The sequence below is a fragment of the Rhizophagus irregularis genome, chromosome 3, assembly GCF_026210795.1.
Source record: "Rhizophagus irregularis chromosome 3, complete sequence".
NCBI lineage: Eukaryota > Fungi > Glomeromycota > Glomeromycetes > Glomerales > Glomeraceae > Rhizophagus > Rhizophagus irregularis.
The window spans coordinates 3,163,753-3,176,398 of NC_089431.1; the positions used below are offsets into that span (position 1 = coordinate 3,163,753).

Consider the following 12,646-nt stretch of genomic DNA (forward strand, 5'->3'; position numbering starts at 1 on the left):
TAATAAAAGGATTAGGATTTAGGACTGATAATTCTCTATATTTACAAACATATTAAGTATTTTATTTTATTTCTTTTAATTAAAAATCAATACGTAATGACTGTGTCAGGTCACTTCAGTTAATTAAAGAATTATGATATTAATTCAAGGATCATAATTTAAAATTTTGTTTTTTGAGAACCTTTTCATATTTAAAGAGAATAGAGAGAGGGATGGGATCTCTCCGTCTCTCGTATGTAATAACACTATAGTATTTGTAGTTATGGTTAGGGTACTGTCAAGATATTACCTAATATCACTTTAATATAAGAGCTTACCCCCAGATATGTTATATATATAATTCCTTATATAATATTATATATAACCTAAGATCCCCTTTCCCCCTAAAATATTAGGTAATATCTGACAGTACCCTTATAGTAATAATAGATTTTACATTTAATTGTTAAGATCGCATTGCTAACGGTAACTTTGGAGAATTACTTTTACCATGTAAAATACATGGACTGTAAAACCACATACATTAACATGAAATGTGGCAAATGTGGCTTGAGTCATCCAATTGGTCCAACTTGTGAACCACGATTAACCGGATATTTACTGGATTGTAAATTAAGTAAATTAAAAGAACTTTCTTTTTAACAAACCGAAATTAAAATATTCCAAATATGTATTTTTATTAAGGAGGATAAAATTTTAAATTAATTAATCATTAATATCTGCATATATAATTATTAAAAATTTACGAAGCACAGAAATGGTCTGATATTAAGTTATAAGTTAAGGAAGGTGATAGAATAATAGAATAATAAAACAAATGTAGTACAAACTTTTATTATGAGTTGAAACTTAGGAAAAGTATAGTTTCAAGTTATAAGGACTTTATTAAATAAATCCTTTATTTGGAATTAACGGACTTTATTAAAATTAATGAATGAATAAATAATAGGTTCAAGTTAATTTAAATGTATGAACTTCATTCTTTATTTAGAGAAATGGGCCCGAATTAATAATAATAAATATTGGGAGGGGAATTTCTATTATTTATTTATTCATATTACATGTCAAAATAATTTTTTGATGCATTATGTTGCTCCCGATCATAAACAATTCAAACCTAACTAGGTTAGAGTATTCGAGATAATTAACCAATTTAAGTTAGGAATGCATTTAAATGAATTTGTTCCAACCATACTCATTTTTCGGCCTTAAATATTGACCGTCAAACAGCTTAAGGTAGACCGTAAGCATATCAACCAACAAACAACCATGGAAACTTGACAAAATCCACGGTGAAATATTTATTCACAGTCAAAGACTATCTTGATTTCGTATGGGCTTAGCGAAATGAAAGATTTATCATTATCAGTATTGTCACTTTTTCCGTGTGGTTTACATCTTACTTTCGAAGCCACTGTGCTTGTCCACTAAATAAAATTGCATTTGCAAATTGCAATCCAATTGCTCACTCGAAAGATCCGGGAGTAACGGAACACGTGGGATGAATTGTTTGGGTTTTCCCCCTCTTTTTTAATCAATTTTTGTCGTACAAGTCATGTGATAATGGCAAAAGAGATGGTACAACGGGTACGGTACATACGGTACGTCGGTACGATATTTTTTGTTTACAGAATACAGATTCATCGTTTGTTTATCTTTGAAGAATTTTCCATGCGTATACCAATAATTTTATTTATGAACTTAACCATTGTTTTTCTTGTGTTGCCATTATTGTAATCTCACATACAGCTCTAAATGACCTTGTTATACGATATGAATGTTATTATTGATAATAATAATAATTTAATAATTAATAAATAATCAGTCGGAGTCCATTTACCGAATGGTGTAGATCAGTATATAAGATATTTATAATATGGTTAAATTTGATTGAACTTTATTTATATATTTTAAAATAAACGCTGCGCATCATATCGTTGTTATCGTTGTTATTATTATTATTTGTTCAAAACTTGATCGGTGATTAGGAATTGAACTTTTAGGATAAATCGATCTATGCCTGTTTTGCCTTTTACGGATAATAGAAGATCTTTTTAGTTAAAAAAGGAGGCTTTTTTATACCGTATTATCTGCGTGGCTTTTTCTTTTTTAAATTTTATTTTAATTTATTTTGTATTACATATTCAAATTTGTTTCGCGTTTAAATTGTTACGTATCCGATTGTGGCCGTGCAATAAATTTTGTTTTGTAAATAGATCCGCTCATGCTTGGTGATAAGCCAAAAATATTATATACATTGAAACAGGAAAGTATATATATATATATATTACATTTGAGAATTTTTTTTTAAAAAAAAAAACTAAATTGAACTTTTCCTTCTATTTTTTTTTAACGATATAAAAAAATAAATAAAAATACAAAAAATAATAAAATTTTTTAAAAGAAATAAGCCATTTCTATCTTATTCTAAGAATAAATAAAAATATAATCAGTTTTTTAAGTAAATTATTTAATTATTTACTTGAAAACGAGAATAAAATAATCTTTTTTGTGTAAACGGTCCTAACTAAAAGAGTAGCGAATATTAGTTTTTGAAAAATGACAATGACATTAAAGAAATATAATGTAATTATATATTTTATAATATTATTAAACTTAGTAGTAAATGTGGTAATTGCACAAGAGAATGGAGCAAGTCCAACAGTTAGTGGTGAAGCTAAAACAATACCATCATCAACTGAAGGTACTGAAAATGCTGTAGAAAGTTGCATAAAAGACACTACATGTATTAGCGCTAATGATACTTTAAAATTATGTAATGGACTTATTAAAACTCCTGATAAATACATTGAGGAGAATATTCGATCTGGTGTTTACAAAGTAGAAGGTAAGTTAAAATCAAATTTATTGATTTTTTTTTCTTTCTTTCGTATTAATAATTCTTACCTTTCCTTAGAACGCAGTTTAGCTAAATGTATGTGTAATCAACCATATTATGATACGTTATCGAAATGTTTAGAATGTTTTGTTAATGCTACAGGAACAGAATTTAAAGTTTCACCTGAAGAAGAATATAAGAAACAATGTGAAAAAATCGGTGTCACTTTCACTCAAACCATGTAAGTATTTTCCTTTTAAAATGTTTACTTTAAAAAAGGCGAACTTAACATACTTTCTTTGTGCAGGCAAATATCATCCGGAATTTCACCAAAATATAAATGGGGATTAGTAGGTGGTATAGCTCTAGTGGTTCTTGGTTTAATAGGATTTGCTACATTTAAACATTACAAAAAGAAAAAATTGACAGAAAAAATTTCTGCCGAAGGAGGTGGTAAATTAAGTACAAGTAATGATAAATATCCTCCTCCCCAGTCACCCTCAGTTCATTTTAGATATCAATATGGTGAATATGCACCACCAGCTGACACTCCTTATTATCCTCCTCCACCCGGTGGTCAGGATGGTCAATATCCACCACCACCACCACCACCACAACAACAACACCATGGAGTCCAAGGTGGTCAAGGTGAACAATATCCTCCTCCACCACAACAACATGAAGGTGGTCAGGGTGGTCAATCTGATAGTTATTATGAAGGTCGTTTCTAGTTTAGATTCCTTATCAACTATTGATTTAAAAATTTTTATTTTCATATATATAAATAGATGTATTGTTGATTTATTATTAATAAAACCATTTATTATACAGCCAAATAAATAGCTTATTGATAACATAGTTATGTTAAAAAAATTCGCAGTTCGGTGATATTCTAACTTGGTATAGTACTCTTCTTCTCCTTTTTCTATCTTATTTTAATACTACGCCAAGGCCCAATGGGTAACCGGTTACGTCATTCTTGGCTACATAATCGGACTCATCGGAGTTTCAAAAAAAAAACTTAATATAAATATAAACCCATTTGCAAACATTTTTTATTACTGGATAAATTTAGTTTAAAATGAGTCGTCCACCGCAGCCACCAGCTAAACAAGTACCTAACTCTACCCAAGCCTTGGTTGGACAATTATTAAGTCACCGAAAATTTTTTGTAATATATATGTATTTCTAAATAATAATAATAAAAAGAAGCATTTTTAATAAACTTTTCTCTTTTTTGTAACGTAGGAAAAAGAAAATTCTCAAGTAAAACATTTAGATAATACTTCGATTTCTTCTAATTCTACTGTATTCTTGAGATTATGTGATGATATGGAATACATAATTGATAGTGCTTGCACTAAAATTATGATCGGTAAAGTCCTTTTTTTCTTAATAAAAAAAAATAAGTAAATAAAATCATTTATTTTGAAATAAATTTCCCTCTTTTTTTTAGAGGAATGTAAAAATTTGAAATTGACTGTAAATGATAAAATTCTTACTTCTATTATCGAAGTGTGGAAATCCGATAATGTCAATATTAGTGTAAGCAGAAATTACGTATATTTTTTTTTTATTATTTAAATTTATGATTTCTAATTTTTTACTTAAAATTATTAAATAAATAAATTTATAGTTAAATTCTCAGGTACAAACTATCCAAATTGATCATTGTAAAAATATCAATTTAAATTATAGTAATCCAAATCATTTTTATTCTGCTGTTTGGACTACTACATCTCAATTCTCTTTAAAAATTTTTGAAGATGGGCAAGGTAATTAAATGCTAATTATATCATTACCTGTTTTATTTTTTTTAAAAAAAAATTTTTATATTTTTTATCCATTTTGTCAATCATTATTAACTTTATTATATATATATATATATTTATTTACTTGATTCTTTTTTCAAAAGAAAAATATACTTTTAATAATGAAAAGGACAATTCTTCAGAAGAAGAAAATGAGGAAAAAGAAAATGATTCTTTAAAAGATGAATTAAAACAAAATATTATTAGATTAATTGATAATCAATTAGTTACTGAAGAATTGGTTCGTGCTGAAAATTGGTTTCCTATTACTCGTAGGGAATGGGGAGAATGGAAAACTAAAGCTAATGCTAATGCAGAAAAACTAAGACAAAGTAAAGAAGCTGAAATAAAAAATAATGATGAAGCAACTAACTAATCTATAGATTTTATTTATTTTTTTTTATTTGTTAATAAAAATTTAAAAAATTTTATAAATAATTAAATGTTTATTAATTAAAAATTTTTGTTAACTGAAATTATTATACTTTTTTTTTGTTACTTGCAGCATATTTAATACTTTATTAAAATAAAAAAAATAGAAAATTACAAATACTGAATAAATTACATAGAGTGAATTTATTTACCGCACCCTGCGTTATAACGCATCCTTCCTTTTTTGTAAATTGTTTATGTTGATCTTTAGTTTATATACTGCACCCCCCTTAAAATGGCAAATAATAAACATAAAAATATATATAAATTTGTAACGCAGGGTGCGGTAAATACATTATTTCAATTACATAATATCCTAATTTATTAAATACTAAACTACTCATTATCTTATGGAGAAGATTTTATATATGCATTGTTAGATGAAAACTCTAACTTGAAGAGTAAGGTAATTGTGTAAAGCAACCTTTCTTAGAGAGATTTTTTCCATTTGGTCAACACCAGTAAATGTTTCACAAAATTTACTGTAACTGCAAAATGAAATCTTAGAACCAAAAAAAAAATCATAAGAAGTAGAATAATAAAATTTAGAATAAAACAATAAAAAAGAAAAAAAAGAAAAATAAAGTTAATAATAAAGCCTTTCTATACATTCTAAAAGACTTAATAGTCTATGCTTTTGAGCATTAGAATTAATGCAGTTTCCTTAATATTGATTTAATTTTTATCAGAATGGCCAGTTTTTCTTTGTTAATGTCATCCAAAACCTTATCTTTATTAATTCTAGGCATCTTGACCTTTTTATGCTTTTTATTCACCTTTTTATTAGTAGTTTTATTTTTGCAAAATATTGAGATTTATATTTTGATTCTACTTCTATTACAATTTACTTTTTGGTGATCAATTACAGTCTTTGTTTAAGTTAGGGAAAAGCATCTTTTTCAAACATTAATATAATTTTTGTCTAAACTAATATTCATATTAATAATCTTATCCATAGCTACCTATAATTTGTAACATGTAATTAGTTTTCTTTTTTCCTTTTTTTAGATAATGTAAATGTTTTACAATCAGCAAATGCAATAAATAACAGGATGGATTGTTAGAATTTAGTATAAGAATGATAATAGAATTAGAAAGAATATTTATTGATACAGTTTGAAATCTTTCTCACTTTTTTCTTTGTTAAAAGTTCAGTTTGCAAAATACTATCTAACCAGTAATTCTCCTAATAAAACTGTCCAAACTCCATTATTTCAAAATTTTATAACCTGTTTGTTAAAGTCTATTGATACTGTAATAATATAACTGTTGCATATTTCTTCTAACAATTATATAAGTTCAAGTCTTTAGATTATTTAGAATCAGATAAAGGGAACATTATAAACTGTTAAAATTATTTTACTTTAAACTATATTTTTATTATGATAATTATTTACTTTAACCAAAAAGAAAAAATTAACAAATAGAAAAAAAAATTTAAGAATTAATACTACTATTATAAAAAAAGTGATTTTTTTTTTACAAATATTATACAGTTATACTTAGAGTTATTATTGAAATATATTTGCTGGTGCAAATAGGATTGAATTGAATTTGGATCTAAAATAATTCAAATTCAATTTAAACTAAAAATATAATTATGGCCAAAATTACAAATTTATAATAATTTTATAAATTAATTTATATAATCAGTCATTTTATAATTATTAAAAAATTATTTAATAATCACTTAACATTTATAATATTATTTATTAAATATAATTTAAGTATTACTACTGATAGGTTTTGTAAAAATTACCTTTAATAAATAGTATAAAATAGTATAATATAATTGACTACTTTTTTATAAAACATTAAAACTTTAGTTTTATAATTACTTTATAATCTATATAAGGTAGAATTAATTAATATATACCTTTTCCTTTCCGCCTCCATTTTTATTTGTTCCTCTACTTGGAATTTTTTTAAATCCTCTAATTCTTTTTTTATTTGTACTTTTTCCGTTAAATAACTACTAATTCTTTCATTTAATCTATCTAAACTAATTGGATGATAATTGCCACAATCATAGATTAAATGTTTCAATAGTCTTTCTCTAGAAACTTCCCGAATTTCCTTATTAGTGGTGGCTGAACGACCTTTTACTGGTGGATTATCAACATGAATTAACTTATTACATTCTCTAATTAATTCGGTTAATTTCTCATTTTCTTGACTAATTTTTTCTTTATCCTCTTCACACCTTCTTTCATCCTCAAAATCAGTAAAGCGTGTTCTTACAATAGTGGTATAATTATAAATATCTTCGTTAAAAATAACCTGCTTTAATAGATTGTAAGTTTCTATTTCTTCCTCGGTAATTCTTCCTCCAATTACTAAAAAAATTTGATTTAATCCTTCTCTTACTTCGTAGCAGGCTTTGGCTACTTTGTTTAAGACATCTTTTGATTTTAGTTTGGTATCCCCAATTCCTACTGTATCAATTACTCGGTATTTGATTCCTTGATACCCAAACATTTCTAATTCTAATTCTTTTGTTTCGCTAACACTATCTTCAATTTCCCTAAATTTGTTTGTTCCACTAATTACATTAGCAAGAGCAGACTTGCCATTGCCAGTGCGGCCGATTAATAAGATATTTCTTACTTCCGACATAATATTATATTTTAAAACTCGTTTACTAATATTTATTTTTTTAAATAAATGGTAAAGACAAGAAGAAAGCTGATATTTTTTAATTAGCAGATAAAGGATCCATATAAGTACAAAAAAAAGAAATTGCATTCGTAAGCATTTATTTCATCCGTTATCGTAGACTGATATTTTTGTTAAGAGTAACAATAATACATGATTATGCATTATTGAGCGGAGTAAAAAAATACGGTGTAAATGAAAATTTTTGTAGTAAAGCTTAAATTTATACAAAAGTTAATTTATGATGTTATAGATCAAAAACTTCATTAATTAGTGAAAATGGTCTAATCATTCGGTCCTGTGACCGATATAGGCACAGTCCCACATCTTACCGTTTGATATAAATAAGCTTTATATTTAAACTTTCTATAAATTTCATTTTATGCCACTTTTATAAGCTTTATTTAGACTTTTCCTATAATGATTTTCATTTGTACCATTTTTTTTACTCCACCTTATTCATCAATTATGTATAATCATATATTATTGTCATTAACAAAAATATAAGTCTAGACTGAGCGATAATATATATTTAATGAGATGATGAAACGATTCACGTGATTTTGTGATTTCCGCTATAGAAGATAATATGCAAGATTTGGATATAATTACATTAAGTAATCATCACTACATATAGTATAATGCGTAGCGAGTGACATAAACGCGTAATAACACGATATAAAATGTGTTTAAAATGCCGAAATGGTTTCAATCGTATTATCATTGGATGATTGGAAGTGTTAGAAGAAGCAGCTTCAACAATGCATGTTATACATGTTACTATGTTAGTAAATCGAAAATGATTTCAAGCTATACTATGTTTTGAAAAAAATTATTGAATATCAACTAGATGATTCATTATATTCAATATTATTTAAATGATTTTTAATTTAAAGAATTCTTAAGGATGAATGGAATAGATGAAATTGAAATATTATCCCATCTCAATCTTTAATTAATTATGGTTCGCTTAAAATGAAAAATATGGAGAATTTATAGTATAAAAGATGATACTTATCATCATTTAATCGAACAAGAAATAGAAATTTTAAAATTAATAATTAGTAATACTTCAAAACCTTTTAATTTTGATACTATATCGTAAATCATATTCTATACTGTCTTTTCTATATCAATCAATTTCAAGATTTCAATAACAGAAGAGGCTCCGTCATCGCGATACACCATCAATAGATGTATTGATTATCACAATTATGTAGGAATGTTGAAAAAATTGGTTATTGAATAAGAGAATTAATGAGAAATCATTATACACAAGGAGTTTTTTAAAACATTATGTAGTGATTCATCAAATTGATTTAGAAAATTGTCAATTAAATAATGGATAGACAATCATTGAAGAAGCCAAAAGGAAATCCTTGGATTTTTATATCCCTTTTGATGTTTATGAAAATTATTATTATAAAATATCAGGAACAGGGCATAATGGGAAAATTTCATGGATAATTGAGATTGATATTTTTTATAATAATTCGATGTTATCATTATGGGATTTCTGTAGAAAAATTGGTAAAAACTGAATTAATTATACTAATTCTTACATGCATTATTTATTACGATTGTAATAAATATTAACTTTATTAATTTATGTGAGGATTTACTAAGCTAGGAAATATAGAAATTCAATAATTGCTCTATATATTCGTAAAAACGTGAATAACCCTAGCCTTTTTCCCCTTTCTCATTTATTTTACCCTCGTCTTCCTATTCTACTTTCATTTTCCTTTTTTCTTTATCCAAATATTAAAAACTTTTATATAATATAATAAATCGCACAACTCAACGTTGTGAAATAACTTCACGTCAACTTGTATAATTTATTAAATTTAATCAATTGATTTCTACTTATTAGCACTTATTCATTCAACCAATAAATCCAATAAATCTATTTGTTTTGTTTCAGCAATTATAGATTTTAATTTTTTACACTTTTAACACAAGAATTTGATTTTAAACAAAACTATTTTTTTTAAGACTTGACTCTAACTAATTAATATTCCATTAGTTACATCATTGTTTTGTTACTTTTATTCTTCAATCTTAATATTTCTGAATTCTATGAATGTTCCAATGACTTAATTGCTTCTAAAGCTTGAGCACAACTCTCTATGGTATTACAAATATTTTTTATATCTGATACATCTGAAGTATTTCAATAGAATACTTAATTCCTTAAGTCTTGTTGATAGAGTCGAAACACATTTTCGTACCACATCTTGCTGATGTTTATCATTTTGTTCCAAAGTTATATTATTAGTGTTGTTATATGAAAACTGAACTTTTTTCCAAGTTGTTGAATCATAGACTGAATTGTTGTATACAAAAAAAAGAAAAAGAGAAATATTAAGAAAAACAAGGAATATAGTTAAAAGGAAGAAAGAGACAATATAATATTTTTTGATGAAATTCATTTTTTAGTCGCTTACTCGCGTTGAACTAATATTTTTAATCATCAAAAGATTCATATTTTAATTCTAATTATCATATATTTATTTGTATTCTAATCTTTATTAATCAATAAGGGAAAACAATATCATACCTCAATCTCCTTAACATCAATTTGATGCTTCTTTTCATTAATTGTATCATTCATAGCTGAAGAAGAATCAACTTGTAATGTCGTCAAATTATGTCTCGAAGAATAATATTCTGATTCATCTATATAATAATTTTGACAAATGATACAATATTTTCTTTTATCACGGGATTAATCAAAGGTACCTAAAACAAACGCAAAAACAATAATATTAATAATGTTATAAATAACAACATATTATGAGTGTATATATATATATATAAGTATAGCTTACACTGTAACAGGATCAATTAAAGCCCATTCCTCGTAATAAATTTTGACCAATTAAATGTGAAGTACGTTGTGATTGATCACGTTGAATTTTTAATTGTTGAAGCTCATCATTTTCATCATCCTTCATCAAATTGTGAAGATGGCTGCTCCATTGATCATAGTTGGAAGTGGATAAATGTTAGGTTGTTTTGTTTGTGATTTTAATTTCCCCGGTTCTTTATCACACAAAACGCAAAACCATATTGTACTGTCTTTAGAACGAAATAAAGGAACCTAAATTAAAGAATTTATATTAATAATTATTAACAAGAAAATATAAATAATATTAAATAATTAAGTACATGGCAATTTGGTGTAGAACAGACTGTATCGGTCAGGACCTGATAATATTTCACGTGAGAAAAGTATGAGCAGGCAAATATAACTAAATACTAACGAATAAATAAGAAAAAAAAAAAACTTACCAACCAGATAAAATATATTTATCCATAAGGTTTGAAACGTGTTCTATTCCAGAATCCATGCTCGCATGCTAGTAGGAATATTAAGTATTGAATCTAGAAAATTGTTCATATAATGTGAATTCGGTTACACTAATTCGAGTTACACTAGATTTGATCAGTTGATCCAACAATTTCATGTGACCTTTATAAATATTTCATCTACAAAAATTTAATAAATTAATAAATTGACTTTAAAGAGAGAGGATGATGTCATTATCATTAATCATTATGATAGTATTAAGAAAAGGATAATATATGGATTAAAATTATTATGCTTTGCTTCGCTCTAAACTTTTTTATTTACTAAATAATATTGACATTAATAAATGTTGTATGTTATATTATTATATACTGATAAATGTATAGATGATTAATTATTATATAATAATAATAATATAAATTTTAAGAAAGTTTTCTGATCTGCTATTCTGAATATCATGATTCAAATTTCAAATATAGAATCACTTCTAACATTATTTCTTATATAAGTTAAATATTCTTTAGTTCTCTAAAATAAATTGATTTAATTTATTAAGTTATTATCAAATCAAGTCAAATCAAGTTAAATATGAATCATCAAATCTTACAAGCAAAAAAATAATTATTAGTAAATTTATATTAAAATTTATGTTTTTTAGTAAGTTATATAATATATTATTTAAGTTTTAAATTTTATTTTAAATGAATTTAAATTGATTTAATAAAAGCAATTAATAATTTTAAAAAAGTTTGGTGCATTTTTTTTGAAAACCACTGTAATATAACTGATATTAAAAAGTTCAATCTAATTAAAAATTGAATTTTTGCTTTTTAATACAATTGTACACTTATAAATTACAATTATATAACAAGGATATTATAAATAGCTTTAAGGTACTAAAATTTTAATATATTTTAATAATTAAGAAATTTTAACTAATATTCTGAAAAGGTCAGGTTAAACTTAGATTATTGATTCAATTCATATTTAAAAGTCAGATTAGAATCATATAATTTAATAACCTATAACCTATATGAATTTAATCTAACCCATCAAGTCAAGTTATATCTTTACTTTAACCTAACAACTCAAATTTTTTTATTATATTTTTAATTAAAAATTTAAATTTTTTTTATATTAAATATAACTTAATAGATTGAACCTAAATTATTTGAATCAAACTATAATTAAGTTAAGTTAAATTCAGGTTATTATTTTTATATTTAAGTTGAGTTTGGATATATTTTAAAATCTAATCTAACTCATTTTTTTTGGAATACTAATTTTAATTTATAATATTTGATTTTACAAGTACAATATTAAAATTGCTTCTTCAAAATTATATTAAAATTTTTAACTTTTAACAAATAACAGGAAATAATAAACTTTCAATTAATATTAAAAAAGCTATTAAATATATGGTATTAATCTGAGATAAAGTTTTTTTAAAATTATATTTAACTGCTAAATAAAATGTGAATTTTGTTAAATAATACAAATTTTTATAATAAAATTAAAGAAATAAGCATAAAAAATAGAAAAGAATAAATATAGAGAAAATTCAAGATTTAATTAATAAGTTTGAATATATACACT

At 24.7% G+C, this 12,646-nt stretch overlaps 4 protein-coding genes across 4 annotated transcripts; 2 read left to right on the plus strand and 2 right to left on the minus strand.

Annotated features, from left to right (window-relative positions):
* The first annotated feature begins 2,284 nt into the window (after window positions 1–2,284).
* OCT59_020782 (uncharacterized protein) lies at window positions 2,285–3,675 on the plus strand. The gene is made up of 3 exons (XM_025316595.2): window positions 2,285–2,848; window positions 2,918–3,080; window positions 3,147–3,675. The coding sequence occupies exons 1-3, from the start codon at window positions 2,560–2,562 to the stop codon at window positions 3,568–3,570; spliced, it is 876 nt and encodes a 291-aa protein (XP_025180100.1). The 5' UTR covers window positions 2,285–2,559; the 3' UTR covers window positions 3,571–3,675.
* A 227-nt stretch (window positions 3,676–3,902) lies between these two features.
* OCT59_020783 (uncharacterized protein) lies at window positions 3,903–5,123 on the plus strand. The gene is made up of 4 exons (XM_066149396.1): window positions 3,903–4,214; window positions 4,296–4,384; window positions 4,476–4,614; window positions 4,755–5,123. The coding sequence occupies exons 1-4, from the start codon at window positions 4,172–4,174 to the stop codon at window positions 5,024–5,026; spliced, it is 543 nt and encodes a 180-aa protein (XP_065990306.1). The 5' UTR covers window positions 3,903–4,171; the 3' UTR covers window positions 5,027–5,123.
* A 1,798-nt stretch (window positions 5,124–6,921) lies between these two features.
* Window positions 6,922–7,698, minus strand: OCT59_020784 (uncharacterized protein; the record flags this gene model as incomplete). Its single annotated transcript, XM_025330300.2, has 1 exon — window positions 6,922–7,698. The coding sequence occupies one exon, from the start codon at window positions 7,696–7,698 to the stop codon at window positions 6,922–6,924; it is 777 nt and encodes a 258-aa protein (XP_025180102.2).
* Window positions 7,699–10,003: 2,305 nt separating this feature from the next.
* On the minus strand, window positions 10,004–10,694 carry OCT59_020785 (uncharacterized protein; the record flags this gene model as incomplete). The annotated part of the gene is made up of 3 exons (XM_066149397.1): window positions 10,004–10,063; window positions 10,298–10,416; window positions 10,634–10,694. 3 exons carry the CDS (start codon window positions 10,692–10,694, stop codon window positions 10,004–10,006), a joined length of 240 nt encoding a protein of 79 aa, XP_065990307.1.
* Between the last annotated feature and the right edge of the window lie 1,952 nt (window positions 10,695–12,646).